This window comes from Phaethon aethereus (assembly GCF_964289735.1).
Source record: "Phaethon aethereus genome assembly, chromosome: 2".
Classification (NCBI taxonomy): Eukaryota; Metazoa; Chordata; class Aves; order Phaethontiformes; family Phaethontidae; genus Phaethon; species Phaethon aethereus.
This window is the reverse complement of record NC_138582.1, coordinates 83,376,359-83,401,363: the sequence shown is the minus strand read 5'-3', so window position 1 is coordinate 83,401,363 and position 25,005 is coordinate 83,376,359. Positions and strand designations below refer to the sequence as shown.

The following is a 25,005-nucleotide window of genomic DNA, read 5'->3' as shown; positions in this document are numbered from 1 at the left end:
CAGATAGGTATATTCTGATATGCTTTGACTCAATGCATGGCTTGTCTCTTTGGACAGCAAAAGGATTTTTTTTTTTAGTTTCCTAAAATTGTGTAAAGGTGTAACTTGATCAAATATTATGGTTGCTCTTGGCATACGAGTTAAAGACCATATATTTTTTTTGAGGGGGGGAAAGGGTAGTGATGTATGAACAAGCAAGGTGCTGGGGAAAAAAGGTGAATATAAATTATTCCCATGTATTTTTAATGAGTAAAAAGAAAACATCTATGTGTAATTTCATAATATATTCATGATAGCATTTAATTTACTAGAGAACAACTTTTGTTTTCTTGCTGAACAGTTGTATCCTCCTGATATCAACATGTAAGAAATACCCTTGGTGTGTTTGGTTTTGTGATCATAGGGCCAAATTTAGGCTGCTGAGCTTTTTACTTGTAGACTATTAAAGCGGTTTTGATACATTAATTCTCCCATTCAGATACTTTAATGAAGTCTATTTGCAGATTTACCTTCATGTCAGAAATAATCAAATACAATGTAAAATTAGCATTTAGTGTATCAATTGGTATCACCCTTAAGAAAAACCGTCTTCTCAATTTTGAAGTATGGGCAGAAAGAGCTGAAAGCCTTTAAGAAAGACTCAAACTAGTTTATTTCACTTTGAAATATTCTTTGGTTTCAAAGCCAAATTGAGTTAGAAACCTGGAGTTAGTTATGGGTGAAGACTTTTAAAACAGAGAGGTCTGGTCCTGAAGGTGCCTGGAAACAGTTCTGTATTTCTAGTTGTACCTGTGGCTGCCCTATTAGGTTATCTGTTAATCGTTCTTCTCACGTGAAATCAGCAACTCGCCACATATAAGATCCTGTTACTAGCTTCAGGACCATTATTTCCCCCTACACCCCTAGCACAACTTGCTCTTTTGTGCCTCTGGTTCCTATGTCAGGGTCTTAACATGGTTAACCCTCCCACTTTTCTCTTCATGGAAACATCTGGTAGGCTATATGTCAGCATCTCACCTGTGATCGTGACATCTAGATAGCCTTAGCACTTTTGATTCCCTTTTTTTGGGGGGCGTCCTCAGGTTCTTTTCTACCTTTTGACACCTCAGATGTACCAGATTAGTTCATACATGTCAATTTGTTTTGCCTAACCTTAGTTGCATAGTCTGAATTGCTTGTGAAGGTTCTCTTCTTTTTGGTTAGCTGTCCACGTACTGCTTAGCCTTTGCAATAGCAGCCTCTGTAGAGGCCACTTAAACTTGTCTGAAAAGTCTCAAGTGAGGACTTAGATAGACAAAAAGCACTGTTGAAGGGGCATTTTAATGCTGAATGAGAAAAGTGTTATCTCAATGCTATTTTTCTGTTACACTTTTTGTTGGTCTTGATTTCAATATTTTGATTTTATTAGATTTTTCAGTATCCTCTTCAAACAACTAAATAGTGATTTGAGCTATTTCCCAGGATTCCAGTGATGACAAAATGCTTTCTGCTGTATATAACTTGGTTTCTTGAGTATCAGGTTAGAGCTCAACAGGGATGGTGCCATATACGGAACCAATGTATAGGATTTTTATGTAACGATAAAGGCATACTGTTTGAGTTAGAAGAGGGTAAAATTTCAAGCCACAGACTCTCTTCATGTATTTCTTTATTGTTCACTTTCTTGATTCTGAAGACATCAAACACTTGTGTGAAAGTTCCTGCACAAGTTTTATTTTTGGTGTAAAAATTTTTTTGCTAGTGTTCGTTCTGATTGATGTGATTCATTCTATTGATGGAATAATTTGGAAAGCAGAGTGTAAATTACATAGGGAATTACATACTTCATATTTTGTTTTTTAACTCCAGAATGAATACTGGACTGGAAAAATTGAGAGAGGCCTCTGAGTCAGTGGCTGCTCTAAGCAGAGAGCTTGAGGTAAAAGAAAAGGAACTTCAAGTTGCCAATGAAAAAGCTGACATGGTATGTACAGCCTTCAAAGTGTATTCTCTTTAATTTCTTTGCTCTCTTTATTTCTTCTATTTTGAAAAGGTTCATCAAGTAAAAGGAAATGAAGTGTTGGGAAAAAAAGAACCTTGGAAACTTAAAACAGTGATGCAAGTCATCTTGTTTGAGTTTTCTGATTCTGGAATTCAACAGATAAAATTTTACAACAAAAATTAAAACATTCTTCCAACTAGGTGTTTTCTTTAATATTTGGCATGCGGGTTTTCTCACATTCTAGGTATTGAAAGAAGTTACTGTAAAAGCGCAAGCTGCTGAGAAGGTGAAGGGTGAAGTTCAGAAAGTGAAGGACAAAGCTCAAGCTATTGTAGACAGTATCTCAGTTGACAAAGCCATTGCTGAAGAGAAGTTGGAAGCTGCTAAGCCTGCTTTGGAAGAAGCAGAAGCAGCCTTACAGGTTAGTACTTGGGCCATGTATAACACTACTGCTAAGAAGATGGGCTTCTTTGAAAACATAAAATTGCAGGTGCATTGCATAACTCATCATCTGACAGAAAATTTATGCAAATAAATATACATATTTTGAGGCTATTTAGGCTCAGTTTTGTTTTTCTTTTTCCACCTGAGTACCAAACCCAAAATATTTTGGGTTTTTTTTTTTCAGAAAAGGGCGAGTTTTAACTTTCATTTGAAACTATAGTTGATATATGATATGCTGCAGGTTGATACTAGACAAAAACTGAATAAAACAGCTTGTGTGCAGTGACTGAAGAAGTCATCCAAATATAACCCTCCTGTTCTATTTTGTTTTCACCAATGACTTGCATTTTGAATAACTTTGCCAATCTACTCTTTTCTGCCTTTTTAAAAAAAAAAATATTTTTTTCTTACGAGTTGTGGCATTACCCAGATTCTAACGTTCACCATGGGACTTAATGTCTTTCAAGATACTCTTTTGTAAAGCTTTTTTAAGAGTAATAACGCTCTGCCCATATGATGCATCGCTAGTAATGAAAAAAGATTAATTTTTGTTGATCTTGCATTGTATTTTTCTAAAAATGTCTGTTCAGCTGACTGTGTAAGAGAAGATGTTTGTCGTGAGCAGCAGTAGTGGGATTTGAAGTAAACCTAATGCTAGAGGGGAGCAGGGAGCTGACATCTCAAGAAACAGAAAAGAATGAAGGAAAAACCTGAACGATAGATACACTTCAAAGGTGGTTATATAGATTTACTGGAAAGTTTTCTTTTCCAACAGTTGTGATGGCTAAAGACTATTGTAATGTTCCTTCAAACCAAGGTCTTCATAATCTAATATAAATAAATTTTCATGGATCTTCTGAATGTATGACTTCACTTTGAGGGAGAGGTGCTTAACAATCTCTGACTGCTGAATTATCAGTGAACCCAATGAGCAGTAAAATATTGAAGTGAAAAAAAAGGCAGGCAGAAAGAAGATGATCAGGATAATCTGCAATAATTTACAATCCCTTTCTTGAAGTATAAATGTAAGTAATTATAATCTTCCTTTATGAATTCCCAGTGAGGCATGTGCTAGACTAGAAGCAAGGTGTTGTAACACCTGCAATAACCTGTTGCTTACTCTTTGTCACCGTCCATGTACTTATGCTGATTAATGTCTATGAATAAGCAAAGCTTCTGATCCAAGTTATGTCTGTTATAGGAGTGAGCCCGTCCACCAGCAGTTACCGTTGTTCAGTGGATTTTTGCTCTGTATGTGGTGCAGTATGCATTACTGCTCAGATTAGTACTTCTCTAAGGAGACATCTTCAACAGACTTTTCTGATAGTCCTTTCTGATTCATGATGTACACTAGAGTTATGAGTCATAGTATTAGACTTGCACCCTAGGCTTACTTGGCCTTACTTAATTGGGCCCAAGTTTTTATACATTATAATTTATTTGAGGCTTCTACAACAGGAACATTCCCAGCAAGATGAATCAGAAGGTGCAAATCTATACATGTATCAGGCCCTCTGACTGGTTTCTTTAATTCAGCTTCATTTGCCAAATATCAACAGAATGTATTTTCTTTCCTAGACTCAGTTTCTGGTCAATAGATTTGCATTTTAAAAAATTAGGTAAAATTTCAAGGTGTTTCTGTTTTGCTCTTTGTTTTGCCAAAAATGTGCATGGTAGTTTTAAGCTTTTAGGTGCTGCTGTGGAGGTGGCTGAGCTGAGGCTTCCTAGGAGTTGCTAGGAGGTCATAGTGGAAATCTGGTTGGAGGGTTCGTCTAGCTTCATGCTTTTTAGAGGTAAAATTTATTTTCAGTCAAAAAAAATATGAATAATTTTTTTTTCTTCAATGGATTAATACTGTTGGTGAGCTTGTGCTCTATGTCTTATTAAATAAACAATGAGTAATTGCTTTACCCTTTGTTTTAAATTCATAGACAATAAAACCTGCAGATATTGCTACTGTCCGCACACTGGGTCGACCTCCTCATCTCATTATGCGTATCATGGACTGTGTGTTACTGCTCTTCCAGCGAAAAGTGAACAATGTGAAAATCGATCAGGAAAAATGCTGTACCATCCCATCATGGCAAGAATCTTTGAAACTGATGACAGCAGGGAACTTCTTACAGAACCTACAGGTGCTTGTGCAATTTCTTTTTGATATTTGTTTAATTTATTGAAATAGGGGATGGTGTTTTCTCTGGTGTTCATAGGAGAACAAATATGCAAGGGAAATCAGACACACTGAAATGTTAAGAGCTTAAAAATAAGTATGTCATAATGAAATCAACTTGAACCCTGCTGGCAAAGTCAGGTCATAAATCAGTTATAGCTTCTCCTAAGTAAAGCAATGAAATTACTTTCAGTGACAAATGATTCAAAGCTTTAAGCATTTGGTTTGAATAGCCATTACTTATCTGTTTCATTAAAGCTGATAGAAAACATCTTTTTTCTGGTACCTAACTCTTCATTAATTTTCAGCATTGCAACTTGTGCAGTGGTTTGCAAAAGAATAGTTGATTAACAGGATGTAAAAAATCAGATTTTTTTTTAAATTTGGGATTTTCAGTGCCATAGCATGTGTCTAGGGAAATGGGAAGAGTAACTGGTAAATAAATATCTGTTCATAATTTAAACTAATAATACTATGATTAATCTACTCAGAATAAATTGTACTTTGTCCTGCCCCACTGGATGTTATTATCTCTGATTTGTGCAGTTTTTTTACATAATCTGTCTCTGGTCCAGTGGTAAATCACAGATGGCAAGGCTTGACCAACTTTGCGTGGTTGATAGTGCCATGGATGCCATTTATGTAGAATTCACATTGCATCTACTCGTAAGGATTTTTAATTTACTGAAGGCTTCAACTTTTCATTGCTTGTGCATAAATAAACCTATTTGTACTTCAGGGAAGAGCTATTTTTTCAAGTTCATCAGTGATGGACTTTTGTTATACCTTGTAAATAAATCTTTAAAGACGACCAAACTTATACAGAATATTTGACCGTCAAAATAAATTTGAGGGAGGAAATTGAGAGCTTTTGGGGATGAAAAATGGAAGAGATGTTTTTTGGAGAATAGAGAGGGTCAAAATAAATTCTTAAAATTGAAACACATTCCATTAATGAGATAAGGTAACTTAAGGAGAAGATGGCTGGCTTTCTCTTTGAAGGGACTCTCTTGCAGAATGTACGTTTATGAACCAGAGCCAACATTTTCCTTTTCTTTTGAGGATTGTTAAGTTACTTGTTCAGTCTTAAGGAAAATGGAATTTTAAGCAGGATATCAGTGATATCTTGCATCAACAATTAGCTGTGTAACAGCAATGGATTATGTAAGATAGTGAAGATCATAAATGGAGGTATAATTTTTTACATTCTCTAAGTATATAGAACAAAATGGAATGAATGACTTTGTCAAGCTCTCAAAGATGCATGAGACAGAGAACTTCATATTAGCTGTTTGTTGGTACCATTTTTCTGTGCTGCAATACATATTTGTATAGTTGACATATATTGTGTATATTTCACTTTTTGATTTTAGCAATTTCCAAAAGACACAATTAATGAAGAAGTGGTAGAACTTTTGAGCCCTTATTTTGACATGGTGGACTACAACATTGAGACAGCTAAGAGAGTATGTGGGAATGTTGCTGGCCTTTGCTCATGGACCAAAGCTATGGCTGTATTTTTTTCCATCAACAAAGAAGTATTACCTTTAAAGGTAAGTCTATTCCTCTGTGGGAGGCACACAAACACCCTTTGCTCCTTCTCCTCCCCATCTGTGTGCCTTTGAGGATTTCATCTGCTGGAAACATCAGCTGCCTTATTCCAACTGGTGCATGCCTCTAGGAATTTATTGTCTTGAAAATAGTAACTCTACAGTAAAATATATTTCAAATGTACTACCACTTGTAAATTGACAAAATTATGAAAGAGATTGTGCAGTTTTATGCCTCTGTGCCCCTTCTGAATGGGGTTGAAGCAACTGTCATCTAGTTTAATTCACTACTGCAATTTCTTTACCTTAATTAAGAATTACATAGGAAAAAACTCGAGATCCAGTTCTTTTAAATTTCTGAATCTCAGTTCATAAGACTGTACAGAAAGACTCTGTTCATCAGTGTTATTTAGAGAAAAAACAGCCTAAATAGTTGATAAAAGGTAAGAATGAAAGCCAGGAAGAACATGGTCAAACATTATTTTAAAACAGACTAGCTTGTATTTATAATAGGAATGACCAAGAGGGAAGCAAGATTTATAGTTAGAGGTAGTATCTTTCATTAGACAAGCATATTGGTTGGAGAAGTCAAATAGGCTTCTAGTGGCACCAGTCTTTTTTGCAGGCTAGGTCACACTAACTTTTGTGTCAGATGGAGAATGGCTGGTATTCCTAGAAGTTTTTCTAATTATTTTTTGTAATTGATGTTAGACAAACTGCTTAACTGCAGCTACCTGCATAAGAAGTTAGTTTGTTGTAAAATTCAAATAAAAGACTTTAATGAATGATGAAATCTCTACTGAGCAGTTTGATTTTGAAATGTAGTACAGTAAAACCCTTTGAGATATATTATAGCAAATGCTTCGAGATGTTGTGTGTATGAATACACTTTTATATTTGTATGCTTCATAGGCTAATTTAGCAATCCAGGAGAATCGCCTAACCACTGCTATGCTGGATCTGCAGAAAGCTCAAGAAGAACTGGGTGCCAAGCAAGAAGAATTAGATATTGTGCAGGCAGAGTATGAAAAAGCAATGAGAGAAAAACAGGTGAACTGCTCTTTACAGAAAAGAGGTTGTCACCTTTACTTTAAGGAAAACTTAATGCAATCAGTTAATTTCACTATTATTCCTTGGAAAGGATGTTAATCAACAGAGGATGAGAGAGACAGACATTATTTGGATACTGCCTCTTTGGATCCCACCTCTCTCTTTCACCACTGATCTTCTCCCCTCCTCCCTTCTATCTCCTCAAAAACTATTTGGATTTTTTATTTAGTGCCTACTACTGTAACATCAAATTTCATTAATGTCTGTTATCTGTGTATAATGTGTTTGAAATTCTGGGCAGAATTCCCCAGAGTTAATAGGTACCAGCCGTTTCACATATCATTTAACATGTATGCCATCATGAAAGTTAAGAGCAGAAATACTAAGAAGCTGAGTCACATCTATGACAGATGTTGATAGTTTGTCCTGGTATGTTTTTTCCGTCCCACTTACTCTCTTTCACTGCATGGTGATATAAGTGTTGGAGAGTATATTTTTAAGCTGTTGTTTAACTACTGGTTTAATTAGATGTAGGGATTTTTCTGTCCTATCAGATACATGACTGTAAACCATATTTCTTGGTGTATGTTTTTTTTCTAGACTTTGCTTGAAGATGCTGAGCGTTGCCGTCATAAAATGCAAACTGCCTCAAGTCTTATAAGTGGTTTAGCAGATGAAAAAGAGAGGTGGACAGAACAGAGTAGAGAATTTACTGTGCAAACCAAGAGGCTAGTGGGTAAGCTTTTGTCCACACCTTTGAACTTGGAAGTTAGCCACTTGAGTTTTAATGGGTAGTCAAACTGAAAACATAAGAAATTTCAAACTTTTCCTTTGTAGCTTAGCTTTTCTGTTGCTAAAATGAGGGTAATTGTTATTAATTCTCTTACTAAAACACTGCTAGGTAAAAAATACAATATGAGACTAAAGTTCATGTTAAAAAACCCCAAACAGTAACTGTATATGCTGTGCATGGGCTTTTACTTGATGTGCATAACATGCCGTGCATACTTGGGACACTGATGTTTTAACTTCACTGATGTTTGTAGGCAGCAGTTGAGAGTGATATGTTAACAACTGCCAATAAAATGTCTTTAACTGAGAACACATATGGAGGAGAGGAAGACTAATATTCAGGCACTGACATTTATATGTATAAATAAATATTTTTAAATGCAGTTACTAATGTTCATAAAACTTTTGTTTCGTATAAGTTAATTTTTATTTTATAAATATGCACTTGGAAACTTAAGTAATTTAATACAGAATTAATTTATTAGTTAGTAATGAAATTTACCTTGTCCTTTACTGTGGTCTGAAGTTTCTTCTCTGACTTTTGCCTTGAAAAACAGATATTGTTGTATAGGTTGTATTACAGTAGTTAGGTTGTATTTTATTTGCTGGTATAATATACATACATGTGTATTATTAACTTAGTAAAAATACAGGATACCTTCCTCACACACTCATCATGTGTGTTTTATAGAAAACTAGAAAAAGTCTAAAAAATATCAGTATTCAATATAAAAGTACAATATCTTTTTCAGTTTGAATCCTGCATACTTCAGAGGTACAAAAAAACCCCACAGCTATGGTGTCATGAAACTTAGGGGGGCAATTTTAAAGCTGAACAGAAGATTAAAACTTTTCACACTTAATACCTCCATAATGATGTCTGTTACAATTTTTTTTTATTAGTAGTAGTAATAATTTTCATTGATTTCTTCTTAATTAGTATTTCTAAATAAAGGTGCTTTTCTCCCCCAAAAATATTGTTTAAGCCGATTCTTATAATTGTACAAGGAAATGATGGAATTTGAAGTTTATGAGTAAGTTTATTCTGCCATGTCCTGCTTGTGCAGGATCTGGTATTTGGAATAGTGTTATATGTGTGTGTGTGTTGGCTGGCTGACAGATGCCCATCTCTTGATTTCTGCAGTTGCATTGTAAGGACAAAGTAAACGTGGCATTTACTGAAATGTAGCATTGTCTTGCTATGTAATGACCCTTGGCAAAAAAGCTGATTTGTCTTCTTTATGTGTCTAAGTGTGTTCTTCAGTTACCAGCCACACCATGTAATAACTAGAGAAGGAAGCAGCTCATTCATGAATAGAATTGGCAAAGTTGTAATGTTTTGGTTTTTTCATTTTTCTGTTTAAGGTGATGTACTCTTGGCTACAGCTTTTCTGTCCTATTCTGGTCCTTTTAACCAAGAGTTCCGCAGTCTGCTGTTAAATGACTGGCAAAAGGAAATGAAAAGCCGGAAGATCCCCTTTGGTAACAACTTGAACCTCATAGAAATGTTGACTGATGCTCCAACTATCAGTGAATGGAATCTGCAAGGATTACCAAATGATGACTTATCCATACAGAATGGAATCATTGTCACTAATGCATCTCGTTATCCTTTATTAATTGATCCACAGGCACAGGGTAAAATTTGGATTAAAAATAAGGAAGGCAGAAATGAACTTCAGGTAATAGGAATGCTGGTGTTTTCATAATCCCTATAAACTCTTATGTCACAAAACATTACAATTCAGTGATTCAAACAATACTTAGCAAATGCCTGTTACAGAAAATGCCTAGTCTAGATATAAAAGACATCTCAGATATATTTTGGTAGATTTGAGATTTGGCTGGATATGAAAATGTTCATTTGGAGCTTACTAGCACCAATGACAGGATTTGTTTAATGACTTTATTTGAATGAAACATGAACTGTTGGAAAATAGGCTGGAAGGATAATGTCTGATGAGGGCTGAAGTATGTTTGCAGAATACCATAAGCATTAGGGAAGAAAAAGCAAATAAGTAATGAATACAGGTTCATATAAATGTTTAAAAATGAAGATGCACAACATGATATTTTTATCATCTTTTAATCAGAAATTATTAATAATTTGTGTTGGCTTAGCATGGATGTCAGGTGCTAAATATTCTGCAAATGTACAGGGAAGTCAGTATTGCAACAGTCTGAGGCAAGATACACCAATGCAAACAGGGGAAAAAATGAGAAAGTCCTTGCTTGCTACAATTATGATTACACCAATAAACCACCTTTTTTAAAAGAGATCGCTGAAAAAGATAAAGAGATGTTTGAAGGATGATAATAGAGTGGCTCTGAGAGTATTACCAGGAAACAACTTTCATTCCTGTTGATATCTCAGCGTGGAATCCTTTAATGGTTGCCTAGCTAGTTACGTTAAACAAATATTATTAGTTTTTAACTATGGAGTTATAAAAAGACTGAGCTGAATGTGCTTTATATACATGTTGAAAATGAATCACAGTTGTACCAAGGACTACTTTTTAAAGCAAAGACTATTTAATGTCTTGTTCAATAAACCCCCTAATTTTCAAGGGGGGTGGGGGGAAAAAGCCCTAATCTCGGAACTGACCTTGCTGCAGTTTGATTTAGGGAAGTTATCCACGATAAAATTGAAAGTGATAAAAGGTTCCTGTGAATTTCTCGTCTAGTTGCACTCATAGGATATCAAAACTTTTAAGTGCTCATCATTGCTTTGCTTCTACTTTTGTAGTTGAAAAACAGAAGTAATGAGAATATGGTGCACTGATGCTACCATTTCTTGTAGTCATCTTTACCTTAATCCTAATCTAACCGTAGGATCATTGCTTTTGTCAGTAGTTTTTTTTAAAAAATTAAGTAATTTATAAGCTTGGTAACTGGGTATAACATAATACATAGGTCCATGATTGTATTTTTAGATCACTTCTTTGAATCACAAGTATTTTAGAAATCACTTAGAAGACAGCCTTTCTTTGGGACGACCTCTTTTGATAGAAGATGTTGGAGAAGAGCTGGACCCAGCACTTGATAATGTTTTGGAAAGGAACTTCATTAAAACTGGTGCAGCCAACAAGGTAAAAATAAAACAAATGAGCAAGCAAGTGGAAACAGCCCCACTCTTTGCCTGCAACAAAGTAACTCCTAATAACTGTATAACTATAAAAGTTTGAACTCATATTTAAATTTGATTAATGATAATACCAAAAAAGGTAGAGTTTAAGTTTAAGATCACAAATAGTCAAATATATAAGTTCCTTATCCCTTTGCTTTTGTCAATTTTTAAAAATAGAAATAATCTGTGAGTCATCTGAAGTGTTCCATAGATATTCTCAACAAGTTCTTTGCATCAGACATATAACTTAAAGCTGGATTTTTATGCCTTTGAACAGAAAAATATAACCTTTGTTTCTACATGCAGTGTCTGAAGGAGTATGTACTGGTTCTTCATATCTCAAGACTTCTTTTTAATACTTTTCTTAAGGTGAAGGTTGGTGATAAGGAAGTAGATGTTATGAGTGGCTTCAGACTTTACATTACTACAAAACTGCCAAATCCAGATTACTCTCCTGAAATTAGTGCTCGAACCTCCATCATTGACTTTACTGTGACCATGAAAGGTCTTGAAAATCAACTCTTAGGCAGAGTCATTCTCACAGAGAAACAGGTAAAATAATTAATTGTATCTCTTTCCTGGGTATACATCTTACGTTTACCTGTAGAAGGTTTTACTTTTGTTTATTACTCTCTATTCCCATATTGCAGGGTAACTTTCTGGCTCCCTCTATTGTCATTATTCTTAATATAACCTATTTATGATGGTTTAAAAGCTGGTACAGAAGAAATTGACTCATTCAAGTGGAAGTTTCTGTTTGTTTTTATTGTCACAACGGTACTATACTCACCTTATTTTTCCTGCCTCAATGAATTAGAACCTCATGAAAATGGCCTGTGAAAAGGAAAAGAGGCTGGAATAAAAACTGATGTTCTTCTGTCTACACACGGTAGAGCTCGCTGCAACATAACCTGGTACAGAGGATTCAGACTTAGTTACTTCCTTGCTCCAAGGGGAAATGGGCTAACTACCTATTTTGACATTGCAGATGTATTCGTTGAGGAAGTCCAAGTTCAGTATGACAATCCCAATAAACATGCCACCAGCAGTTCTGAAGGGAGGCTGGTTGGTATCCTTTGAACTGTTGGACACTTAATTCCTCTAACTATAAGGTCACGCAATATTGAAGTCAAATGAGACACTATGCATCTATGACTGTGTATTTTCTAAGATTTTGACAATAGTTCCAGTTCACCTTCACTAGAGAGGAAGGTAAATGTATTTGTTCCCTTATTGTGACATCTGTTAAGGTCCTCCTGTCCTCCTCTCCCACCTTCCCCCCAATGTACAACATTCCTCCTTAATGGCCTCAGTCATCTTGTTAATGTAAAGTAGTTGCATTTCATTCCTGATCAGTCCATGGATCTCATGAGAGAAATCATTCTCATTCTCTGAAGGCTTATATTTTGTCAGACATCTTCATTGCACCATCAGCTTTGCTTCAACCAGTGACAGCTTGTCAACCCACAATGTAATGGAATAGTCACTGTCTGTCTGAAACACGCTGTGATGTGTATATTCACAAAGCCTTATGCCAAACTTCACTTCTGGGCCCTACAATACAGTATGTTCCTCAAGATGACAGTCATTTTATCAGCAAATTCCTCCAGTCATTGCAGTTGCTGTATGCCTGCTTGGAGGACACAGAAAAGATAGGAGCCTAATTTTTCTCAGAGGTGCAAAGCAACAGACTAAGAAGTAGTAGACCCAAGTTGAGACATGGGACATTCTGATTAGATATTAGGAAAAAAATAATTAAATTGAGAGTGGTCCAAGCCAGGAATAGATTACCCAGGGATGTTGTGAATCTCCATTCTTGGATGGGTTCAAGTCTCAATTGGACATGGCAACGAGCAACTGACGTATTTAGACCTGCTTTGAGCAGGGGGTTGGACTAGTTAATTTCTGGAGGTCCCTTGCAAATAAAACTATTCTATGGTATCTTTGCCACTAACTTGGAACGTCTAATGGGTGGACATACTGTGCTCTCTGGACCAGCTTCTCAGACTGTTGTACACACTACTGCTTTGCCTGTAAACATCTGAGGATAGTTCTTCCAGATAAATGACAAGTGGACCACTTGACAGGCAGGGGGACTTTCATTGAATATACTTACCGCTTTTCAGTTTGCCTGGCCTCTGTTTTTGCATCTTGTGGTTCAGGGATTCCTGAAGAGTCAATTCAGACGTATCCCACCATCCAAAACCTTTTTTTCCTATGAAAATTTCCTTTGGGAATTTGGGGATTTCCCTCTTAAGTGTTTGGATTCTTGCTGCCATCTTGTAGCCATTGGTAGGGAGGTGGTGAGACAGTTTGCCAAATGATTTGAGCAGTATGACTGCTTGGTGATATCCAGCGTTAGAATTTATGTGTGGAAATTCTGCCCCAAAAAGAGAAGAGATTATTTATCTGAAGTTAGTGTTCTTCAAGGTTTCTATGTACATTTGTATCCTTTTTGCCATTCCATCGTCTCTAATATGGTTCTGCACTTAGAGTGAATGAGTTTTAGACAATACAGTGAGAAAGAGGGTTTGCAGTACGTCATTTAAAGATTCTGCAAAGATTCTGATTCTGTTTCTGTGTTGTCTGGTATGCCCATTGGTATAATGTGTGGTGTACATCTCAAAGAGTTGACTGACTGCTGATAAGAATGCTGGTACTGATTTCTTCTTTTCCGCCAGAATGTTAAACGAATTTGCAAGATGTGAGCTAAACATAAGGAGGTCAAAGGGTAGCTGATATATCTGTATAAATTTATTTCTACTCTGTATTTCTTTGAATAATTGGATTTAGGAGACTTGATATATGTCTGAATGTAGTATAACTTACACTGTTTTAATGATACGCTTGTTTAGATACATTGTCTGTTATGTAATTTCACAAAAAAACTTATTTACTGTCGTAGAAATAGATATGTCAGATTAGTAGTGGAGTTATAATATACATGAATTATTTATGGATTTATGAATTTTCACATTCATATTTCAAGACTTGTGGTGGGGAAAATCTCAAGTTTTGTGAGGATCAATTGATGCAAATCCTTGCACTTGTGAATCATTTTGTGATAGAATGGTATCAGCTATGTAGCAGCTTTTATATTTTATGAATATTAACAAGATCTTGCATGCTTTGGTACAGCCTGTAAAATGACGCTAGCTTTTGAAACCAATTCCATGAAGCTGGATTTGAACTAGCCTCTTTGATGCAAGTTTCTTGAATTTATGTATATGGTAACTTGGCTTAATTTTTTTGTATCCTTGATGTTATGCCTGGAAATTTTGGAGGACATGCAGAAAACTTTCATCTGTTTACTCTTCCTGATCTGCAAAAAGTATTTTAAAATCTTAATAGGTGGATTTTTCACTAAGGTTTTCATCTGAGGTTACTTCACTTGCTTTAGTTTGGTCATTCTGTTTCCAGCTTGTTTCTCAGGCTCTTGTGAGGAAAACTTAGCTTTCTGTTTTTCAAATGCATCGCATTTTAGAATATGTTTAACCTTTTAAATTGATCTCAGAAAAACATGAAATTTAATTTGGCTCAGAATTATTTCTCAGCATGATAATTATTATATTTAATGGGATGCTAACATTCTTTTAATGCTATACTTTAAAAATTGTTTTTGCTTTATCAAACTTGCATAATGCTTGTCATGCTTCGTAATTGCCACCTGCTTTTCTTTAGTTCTGTTAGGCATCAGTTGATTAAAATGCAGTTAAGTGTAGTTTTCTTGTCTTTTTTCATCAGTTTTTGTCAGAATCTTTTGAGTCTGTATGCAGATCTTCTATGTGACATTTACATTATTCTATGGCAACGGTCCCAATAAATCTTTTCTACCTGATGATGATTATGTTTCAATATACCTTTTGTACAGTGACAAGAAAAGAACCTAAATCTGATAATGAGATGAAGAAGACTTTTTTTTTTTTAATTTCCTTTTTAAGATAAAAGGACTTTCTTTAGAAGAACTAAGTGCTTGAAATACTTAGGAATATTAGCAGAATGTAGGAGTGAGAAGACCGCAAGTTTATAATGTGGGAAAAAACCCAACAGTTTCAAAAGTTGTAAGAGTGTTGCAAATCTGTATAAATTAAGGTGGCTTAAATAAATTGGGGGATTACATGTATATTTTTTATATATATATATTTACTCCCCTATAATAGGGGAGTAAAACCTTTCTTAAGCTTTGCTAAGGTCTCGGGTTCATAATGCCTCCAGTGCCATATGAGAGAACATGTATTTCTTAGTGTTGTCTCTGTTTCTTTGGACAAGTAAGCAGCCTCTCTGCAGCACTGAAGTGAACTTGGCAAAGGTGGAGTGAACACAGAGTTTCTAACTTAGATGAGACATTGTTAAAACTATCCACCAGACCTTTGTAAACAGTGAAGGAATACTTCTCTAGACATAGCTAATATTTCTACCAACTGAATCACTTGTTGATTCATAAGGTTCCTATTATATCTTATGAAAGACTCTTTAACCCATCCTCTCCCTTTTTCTTTCTTTTTACTTCACTGTATTCAAACATATTCTCTTGTTTCAATGGAGTATTTTTATCTATGAGGGATAAATTTGTAATAAGTATTTAAAGTTTAATTTTAAGAGTAGTATAAGAATCAACTGAAAGCCTTTTTTCTCTGAAGAATGTATTTGTCTAGATACTTTAAACAGTTTTGTTTTTTTTTTTCCCCAGTGTAAAGCTGTTAATCAACAGGTATCCATCTTTTATATATGACCGCTGGAAAACAAAGTAGATATATAAACCACCCAGCCTGTATTACTAAAAGTAATCAACTAAATACTTCTAGTGAAGCAACTCAATTTGAGTACTACATGTTTTCTTAGTCAATGAAGCATTTCAGTGAGAGACTGAAGTTAACCCTGTTTGATGGAGAAGTATTTTTAGATGCACTTCTTGAAATATTTGATGCTTGATTCATTGACTAAGGTTGCTCGTTATTACTGAGACTGTATTTTTAATATGGGTGACTGGAAGACAGGGCATAAATGAGGATGGCATTAGATAGAAATAAAATCTTATGCCTGGAAAGGTGTTTGCACTTGTCTTTGAAACAGAAAGAGAAGAAAAACAATTACAATTCTTAACTTCTAATCCTATTAGGGCACGATATGAGCAGGCTCCATAGTATTTGTTGAAATGATTTGTTAATGCATACTTATGTAGCAGGTTCAGAAACCTGGCAGTAGACCTGCTGTCAGAAGTACCACTGGAATTCTTTCCCTAAATTAGTGCAGTTACTCTTGACCCATGCTGTTTTAGTAAGATCAGTACTTTTAAAACCAAATACCTTGTTTTATTTTGATTTTTATTTTTGATTACTCTGCTGTTTTCCAAATATTACTGTGTATTCCAACAGGATTTAGAGAAAGAAAGAACAGATATTATTGAAGATGTGACTATGAACAAAAGGAGGATTAAAGACCTAGAAGATAACCTTTTGTTCCGACTTACAAGCACCAAGAGTTCTCTGGCAGATGATGAGAGTTTAATAGTTGTACTGAGTAACACTAAGAAGACTGCCGAGGAGGTAACACAGAAACTGCAAACTTCTGCTGAAACTGAAGTACAGATCAACTCGGCCCGTGAAGAGTACAGACCCGGTGAGTGAAAGTAGTGATGAAAAACAAATGACTGGAGCATATGGTTAAAACAACAATACTTAGAGTAAGAGAACTGGTAGGATGAGATCAGGAAGATGCTAATGGGTAGGAAGGATCTGTGTTTTCCTGTAAGTAAAATGTATCTAGGAAAAGTCAGACTGAGTTATGGTGGAGAAAACAGTCAATGTTATGCTTCATGTGGAATTTATAAAATTGAATGATCTGTTCTTCCCACTGTTCTATATACAAGTGTAATTGTCCATCTAGTCTACTGGGTAAGAAACATGGGAGGGCTTGGTTGTTCTTTCGTAGCTGTTAAAACGTTGACACTTTATGAACTGTTAGTGAGACCAGTTGTCGTAGTTTAACTCCAGCCGGCAACTAAGCATCATGCAACCGCTCGCTCACTCCTCACCCCCGCCACCAGCGGGGCGGGGAGGAGAATCAAAAAAAAAGGTAAAACTCGTGAGTTGAGATAAAGCCAGTTTAATAGGGACAGCAAGGGAAGAGAAAATAATAATGATAAAGGAATATAGAAAATAAGTGATGCACAATACAATTGCTCATGACCTACTGACCGATGCCCAGCCAGTTCCCAAGCAGCAGTCACTGCCCCTCAACCAACTCCCCACAGTGTATGGAATATCCTTTTGGCCAGTTTGCATCAGCTGTCCTGGTTATGCTCCCTCCCAGCTTCTTGTGCACCTCCTCAATGGAGCTGAAAAGTCCTTGGCTTAAATAAGCACTACTTAACACACTGTCGTGGTTTAGCCCCAGCCAGCAACTACGCACCACGCAGCCGCTCGCTCACTCCCCCACGGTGGCACGGGGGAGAGAATCGGAAGAGTAAAAGTGAGAAAACTCATGGTTTGAGATAAAGACAGTTTAATAAGTAAAGCAAAAGCCGCGCATGCAAGCAAAGCAAAACAAGGAATTTGTTCACCACTCCCCACGGGCAGGCAGGTGTTCAGCCATCTCCAGGGAAGCAGGGCTCCGTCATGTGTAATAGTTTCTTGGGAAGACAGACGCCATAACTCCGAACGTCCCTCCACCCCTTCCTTCTTCTTTGTCCCAGCTTTATATACTGAGCATGACGTTATATGGTATGGAATATCTCTTTGGCCAGCCTGGGTCAGCTGTCCCAGCTGTGTCCCCTCCCAGCTTCCCGTGCACCCCCAGCCTGCTCGCTGCAGGCCAGCATGAGAAGCTGGACTGTCCTTGAGTACTTAGCAACAACTCAAAACATCAGCACCTTATCAACATTTTCTCATCCCAAATCCAAAACATAGCCTCACGCTAGCTTCTATGAAGAAAATTAACTCTACCCTGGCTGAAACCAGGACACACACTGATGCTTTAGTTGTTGCTATCAGCATTATTCTCATAATAAATCCAAAACACAGCACTATAACAGCTTACTAGGAAGAAAATGAACTCAATCCCAGCTGAAACCAGGACACCAGTCATTAGCATATTTAGGTAACTGTATGTTTGAGTTCAACATGTTGACATTCTTTTAGGGGGCTAGTATAATCATATATGCTTTCTTTATCTGTTTGGATGAATGCTTTGTTTATCCTGTCATAGATCCTTAAGTTGTTACAGTCAGCACATTTCATCGGTCTTGGGCTTTTAACTGGCAGGTGAAAAAGTGAAAAAAGTGAAAAAAAATTCTCTTGAATTGTTATACCTGCATTTTAGGAAACGTGTGAAATGGTACAGTTAGTGTACCAGAAATCATTGCAGCTTTTGTAAGACCTTTGTATTTAAAACTAAATGACTGCTGAAAATAAATCAAATGAGTGCTGGGTAAGTTAAATCAGTGTAGTTCATTTAGCTTTTATGACTCCTGTAAAAGTCTGTAAAGAGCGATTTGTTTGAATACTCAAACAGTACTTCAAACCATCTTACCTTTTATATGTTCTACTGATGATCTGAATATTGCAGTATACCATCCAGATACTCTCCAAATATGCTCGTATTTGCGAACTGGGCTTTACATAGTATGCATTAATTACAGAAAGATTTGGTTTTTTTTCTGATGTATAAATGAGGATTAAATTAATGTTTGAATCATTTTTCTGGCCAGTAAAGAATGGAGCAACTCGATGATCTTCAGTTAGCACTAGTGTTAAACTCACTGTACTTCTTGTAGAGGGTTAAAGCTTTCTGCTCTGCATTTCTACTTTGAACACAGTCTTGTTTCCTGTCCTTCAGTTGCAACTCGAGGTAGCATCTTATACTTCCTTATTACTGAGATGAGCATGGTCAATGTGATGTATCAGACTTCGCTTCGGCAGTTTTTGGGGCTTTTTGACCGCTCCCTAGCCAGGTAATTTAGCTAACTAATTTACTAGTGTAAGTTCTATTTACCTAGTCCTGAAGGTGGTTGTAGTACAGTAAAGATTTATTGTAAACTAATGTCAGAAGGAAAAGTGTTGGTCGTACAATCTTGACAGGAACTCTCATTTTAAATGCTCGTAAGCCCTTTGTCTCTTAGTTACCAAAGTAAAGAACCTTCAAATGTCCTTAAAAATTAGCCATTACATAATTAAAACCCATTATGCTGTGTTGATTTTCAGCTATGCAGAAAAGCTTGATTAGAAAGGATTTTTTTTTTGTTGCTCCTTCAATCTGAAAATTGTTGCTAGCTTGCTGTCTGATATTCTGTGTTTGTCATCTATTATTTTTTCATGTTTTCAAAGTTCTTAACAATGGCTTTTTGTCTTTTACATAGTATTCCCTTTAATAAAGACTATGCAAATCAACATTCAACTGCAGACCTTTCTTCCAACAGGTCTACCAAAAGCCCTATAACTAGCAAGAGGATTACTAATATTATTGAACATATGACTTATGAAGTGTTCAAATATGCTGCCCGAGGACTCTATGAAGGGCATAAGTTTCTTTTCACATTATTACTTACATTGAAGATTGATATACAAAGAAACAGAGTGAACCATGAAGAATTTCTGACTCTTATTAAAGGTTGGAACTATGGAACAATTTTAAGTAGAGGGCATACATTATTGTAGAAAATTTGTGAGCTGTAGTTATATCTCCTAGCCAACCTGCTGCTTCCTTTTGCACATGACGAAGCCAGTCAACTGAAAGAACACATGCTTATCATTCTGTCCTGGTGACAGACAACATTGTATGATAGTTCTAATTCATAGCGGCACACTGAATATTGATAAATACAGCTTTGAGAATTGTGAGAATTTAAAAGGAAAATTCTTAAGTATCCTTTCAGTTGATGTTTATGTCTGCTGCTCAAATACCACCAAGTATGTGTTTGACTTAGAAAAATTATTATTATACTAAATATCTTTTTGTTTATTTGGTAACTGCAGGAGGACAAGCAAGCAAATAGGAACAGAGGGTGATGCTAATAGTTTAAAAGAATATGAGAGTCTTAGCTTAATGTGACAATTTCATGGCTTTAGTCTTAACTGCATGCAAGCACTGTGTATCTTCACTTGAAAGCTTGGAGTAATTTTGTATTACTTTTCCAAGATACTTAATTTTCCATGCAACATTTATTTATGAATTATAACTTAATTTTTCCATGTTGAATCTTCAGAATATCTTTTCCCGACAAGCATTTATTTCCAGGCACATTGCACAAAGAAATAGTAAATCCTCAAATGAGAAACTGGTTAACAAAGATTAAGTTTAAGGTACATCATAAAAAAATTTAATATAAATAACCAAACTACAAACTCTGCTTCTGCAAAGATGGTGTGGCTTTGTAAGGTAGAAAACCACTGTAACCTCATGATTAAAAATCTGGTTTCTTATAGCTTGCGTTTTCTTTTTATTTTGTGTTTGCTTTCTTAATTTAGCTTCAGCTGAATTCCAAGGAAGGCAAATGTAGATACTTGCAAAATTATTACAGTATCTACAACAACAAAATAAAATCAAAGAAAAAACCATGGAAATTAAGCTGCTTCTTTTTTTTCTCCATAAACTCAAGCTTATTCTTTTACAGTAAAAAATAGATTTAGCTTGTAATGGGAAGATGTTATGGATTTAAAAAAAATAATGTTTTAAAGTAAGATGAAAAATAAGGTTTGAAAATCAATTTTATATGTTACCTAACTCAGAAATTTCTTTATGACCATCCTTAGTTATTAAGTAGTCTTTCTCCAGACTGGGAAGACTTAATCATGTGAAATAGTCTTGCAATATCTAGTTTAAATTCCAAATAGGTCATCCCCCTCCCCCCCAATTATACCTAATTCCTAATTTCTTGCAGGTGGTGCTTCCCTAGACCTTAAAGCTTGTCCTCCTAAGCCGGCTAAATGGATTCTAGATATGACTTGGCTGAACTTGGTGGCGCTCAGTAAGCTTAAACAATTTTCAGATATTCTTGATCAAGTAAGTAAGGGTTTTTTTAAAATGAATCTCTTGCTTGATGGTGATTGTCTGGTAGTGATCAAGGCACATGATGGGAAACTGGTTTATTTTCTAGAACAGAATGAAACTGGCAGCAGGTAGCCACAGTTGTGGCTTAGCAGTTTGTATGATAAAAAGACTTAAAAACCCCCAGGAAAATAAGAAGAAAGTACAATGTTTCAAACCCTATGTAATTATAACACTTTCAGATTGGGATACAACTTGCTATTACCCAATTCATGTAATGCAACTTGAATCTTCTTCCAGTTGTTCGAGTTTCTTGCGTCCCTGTCTGCTTTATTACACTATGTTTTATGGTGCTTGTTCAAATATTTCTCTGATTACATGGAGTAAGGGTTAGGGAAAGGGTGCTCAGTAAATTCAACAATTGTATGAATAGTCTTAATGGACACTAAGTGTATGGTAATTAATGGAGTAAGTAAATAGTATTTGGTATATGCAAAGTCACGTGGGGAGCAGATATGTACCTAGTGTTCTCAAAGCTATGTCTGAGCCTAGCTAGCTGTGTTCTGACCTTGCTATGCCATTATATCATTAATGGAAAATACTGAGTAGTAGCTCATTTTTTTCAGAATATGAATACTTAGGGGCATTGTTGAATTCTATGATTTTGTACTTAAAATCTGAAAGCTTATTCGCTCTTTTTTTAAATAGCCTTACTACATGTGTGTACTAACATTACTAAACAAATGCCTGTGTTCAGATTACATGTCTCTAACCCTCATTAAAAGTTTGTGACCTAGTGGCAGTTGAAATGTGACTTTCTGTTTAGTGAGATTTACTCCTTTGATGGTATAACTGCAGATTGCCAGAGCAGAGAAACAGTGGAAAATCTGGTTTGATAGTGAGAATCCGGAAGAAGAACTGTTTCCTAGTGGCTACGGTCAATCCCTGGACTGCTTCAGACATCTTCTTCTTATCAGATCTTGGTGTCCTGACAGGACCATAGCTCAGGTACATTTATATAGCCAACATAGTCTATTTAGGTGTCATTGGAATAATACTTGCAGGATTGCAGTTCAGTACTTTTTTATTTAATGCTGAACTTCTTTTTGTAATGGACTTTTACATTGCATTTTCTGAAATTCTTTTCTGACAATTTATGCATTTGTTACAAGGGCAGTGTTAGCAAAGTTATTCCAATATATTGAAAGAATATTAGCCAATGATTTTACTATGGAGATAGGATTTCATCTGGAAATGTATGTGTTTATCTAGTTCTGCTTTATCGGTAGAGAATGTATTTTTGTCTGTCCTTGCTGATGTTACTCACTGAAATTGTAGAATCGTCCTCATGTTAGGCTGAAGTGTACAGTGTTTTCATGAACTCAGTTGGCTGAGAGGAAACAAAACATAACAATAGTTTAATGGAGGAACCATTTCTTGCATGGAAAAGTTAGACCTACCTTAGAAAAATCTATGCTAAGGTCTGTTCAAAATTTTTAATTTGAAGTCATCTATTTAGAAAGGTGAGAAATATAAAATTAAAGTTTATTAAATGGTTACACCTATTTTTAAGAAAAATCATCTTCTAGAAGCCTGTTTTTAATTGATATTAAAATAGAAATTTTAGTAACAATTCTTTGCCAGTGCAAAAGAATAAAAATCTTGCAATTGCTGACAATTTCAGAGCAATGGTTGGCAATTTCTTGAAGTCAGAATGCATCACTAAAAGTGTGGTATTAATTTTATGGATGCAAATCTTTAGACATTGTGACTGGATTTGGTGAAAGTCTCAGCAATTATTGGTGTAACTGTGGTCAATAGAAGGTTAAATGGTACTGTATAATGAATCTCTCAGATGTGTGCACTGTGTCTGAAACAGATCATGTGAAATTAGTTCCTCAGTTCTGTTAATGGGAGCAATATACACTTTCATCTTATGATGGTTTTATGAAAACTGTTAGTTTATCAAATGATAAATGATAAATTACTGAGAAATAAGCCAGAGGTATTCAGGGGAAGATTGGTCTAAGACAAAAGTAATGCAGTGGGAAAGAATACAAGAATGATCATCTCAGACTGTTTGAAGGAGCCTTTTCTACTTCTTAGTAAAAAGGAACAATAATCTAACAGTCTGTGAAATACATAAATAAGGAATAACAGAGATGGTTTTCACCTGTTCCTCTGAAACTTCTACTTAGTGACAGTTATTTTTTTCATTACTAGTATTAATTCATTGTTTAAGCATGAAGGTGGGAAAGACCTAACACCTTTGAAGCGTATCTTCCATCCTTTCCTCCTTTATTCTCTAGTATTTGGAAAGGAAAGCTAGATTTTAAGGTTAGGAGTTATGCTATCTAATGGAGATACCATCCTTAAATCATTAAAACCTTTCTAAAGGTTTAGTAAAGTTGTTATTATTATACTATAATTATAGATCTGTAACAATACATGCAGATGTATTTAATAGAATAATTATTTTATAAGTTTTAACTGGTCTTACAAGGCTGTAAGATATAACACCTTCAAAGACGGTATGATATGTTAACATGTAAAAATAAATTTTAGCGTATTTTTATTTCTGATATAAATGTATAGGAGCCTTTGCTCTTCAGGTTACTTACTGGTTGTATTTACACTGGGAATAAAACAGTATTAAATGTTTACATCACAGGTTAAATTTACACTTTTAAATATAGGCAAGAAAGTACATCATTGACACTATGGGGGAGAAATATGCAGATGGAGTCATCTTGGACTTGGAGAAGACATGGGAAGAGTCAGATCCACGTACTCCTCTCATATGCTTTCTTTCCATGGGGTCTGATCCTACGGACTCAATTATTGCTTTGGGGAAAAGACTGAAGACAGAGACACGTTATGTTTCTATGGGCCAGGGGCAAGAAATCCATGCTCGTAAACTTCTACAACAGACAATGGCTCATGTAAGAGACAAAAATCTGAATGTTCTTTGTATCTGTATTAAACACTTAGAAATGAAAATCCTGTCATGAAATATGGATGTTTGGTCGGTAGTTAATGCTGATTCAAGAACCTATATTTATTTGTATAAATAAGTGTCCTAAGCAACAGAACTGTCTTTTCACAGTCATTTAATTGGCCACAACAAGCTTTTTGATACTGTACAAACATCAGTGTTTTTCATATAAAGTGGAGGTTTTCTTGTAGGTTGTTGACTAATGAGCATAGCTGAATTGATTGTTTGGATTACATGAATATTGAATATTCTTCAGCAAGCATTTCACAACATTTTTTTCAGTTTTGTATTTTTATTAATACAAACATATTTTGTTAAATTAAGACTATTAATTCCAAATATACTATTGATAGTTACATAACTTTGAGAAAAACAAGGCTGTGTAGCAAAATATTTTGTACTGCTGTTGTCTGGCTTTTGAATTGGGATGGACAGGCTGATAGCACAGGCATATTACAAGTGAAACATGGAAGAATTAAAGAATAAAATATCCTGTATGAGAAGGAAAAGCTGAGATGTTCCAATTTAGCATGCTTTGATGGTAGTACTACTATGCCTGCTGATGTGAATGGATTAAACTTCTTGTACTCCTGTTAGGAGCTTCTTTCCTGTCTGTATAATCAGTTTTCCTCTGACTTTTGCCTCAGATTCTTGTTTGACAACTTCACATTAAGACCTAATTAGCAGATCAGATGCAAAGAAACTCATTCAAAAGATAGGGAAGAAGAGCTCCTTTTGTTTAATTCAGAGAAATGCAGTTACTTTCCCTCACTGTCTCACATATCCTCTTAATGCAGAAGTATGTGATGTCTATATGAAGCATGGTAATTCATATGAGAAAATTTTATATGTATTGATTGATAGCAGTGGAGTATGTATATTTGGTTATTTTCCAAGCTTGTGACACTTGTG

At 35.4% G+C, this 25,005-nt stretch overlaps 1 protein-coding gene across 1 annotated transcript in view; it reads left to right on the top strand.

Annotated features, from left to right (window-relative positions):
- Positions 1 to 25,005, top strand: part of DNAH5 (dynein axonemal heavy chain 5) — a gene marked incomplete at both ends in the record, with an annotated part of 132,058 nt that overhangs the window by 95,166 nt on the left and 11,887 nt on the right. The window contains 15 exons of the mRNA XM_082015325.1: positions 1,849 to 1,963; positions 2,226 to 2,402; positions 4,357 to 4,560; positions 5,969 to 6,148; positions 7,058 to 7,195; positions 7,796 to 7,931; positions 9,353 to 9,669; positions 10,921 to 11,076; positions 11,484 to 11,666; positions 16,490 to 16,733; positions 18,951 to 19,065; positions 19,531 to 19,721; positions 20,992 to 21,113; positions 21,957 to 22,106; positions 23,795 to 24,040. Of these exons, the coding sequence (XP_081871451.1) occupies positions 1,849 to 1,963; positions 2,226 to 2,402; positions 4,357 to 4,560; positions 5,969 to 6,148; positions 7,058 to 7,195; positions 7,796 to 7,931; positions 9,353 to 9,669; positions 10,921 to 11,076; positions 11,484 to 11,666; positions 16,490 to 16,733; positions 18,951 to 19,065; positions 19,531 to 19,721; positions 20,992 to 21,113; positions 21,957 to 22,106; positions 23,795 to 24,040 (2,674 nt within the window). The remainder of the gene's footprint in view (positions 1 to 1,848; positions 1,964 to 2,225; positions 2,403 to 4,356; positions 4,561 to 5,968; positions 6,149 to 7,057; positions 7,196 to 7,795; positions 7,932 to 9,352; positions 9,670 to 10,920; positions 11,077 to 11,483; positions 11,667 to 16,489; positions 16,734 to 18,950; positions 19,066 to 19,530; positions 19,722 to 20,991; positions 21,114 to 21,956; positions 22,107 to 23,794; positions 24,041 to 25,005) is intronic.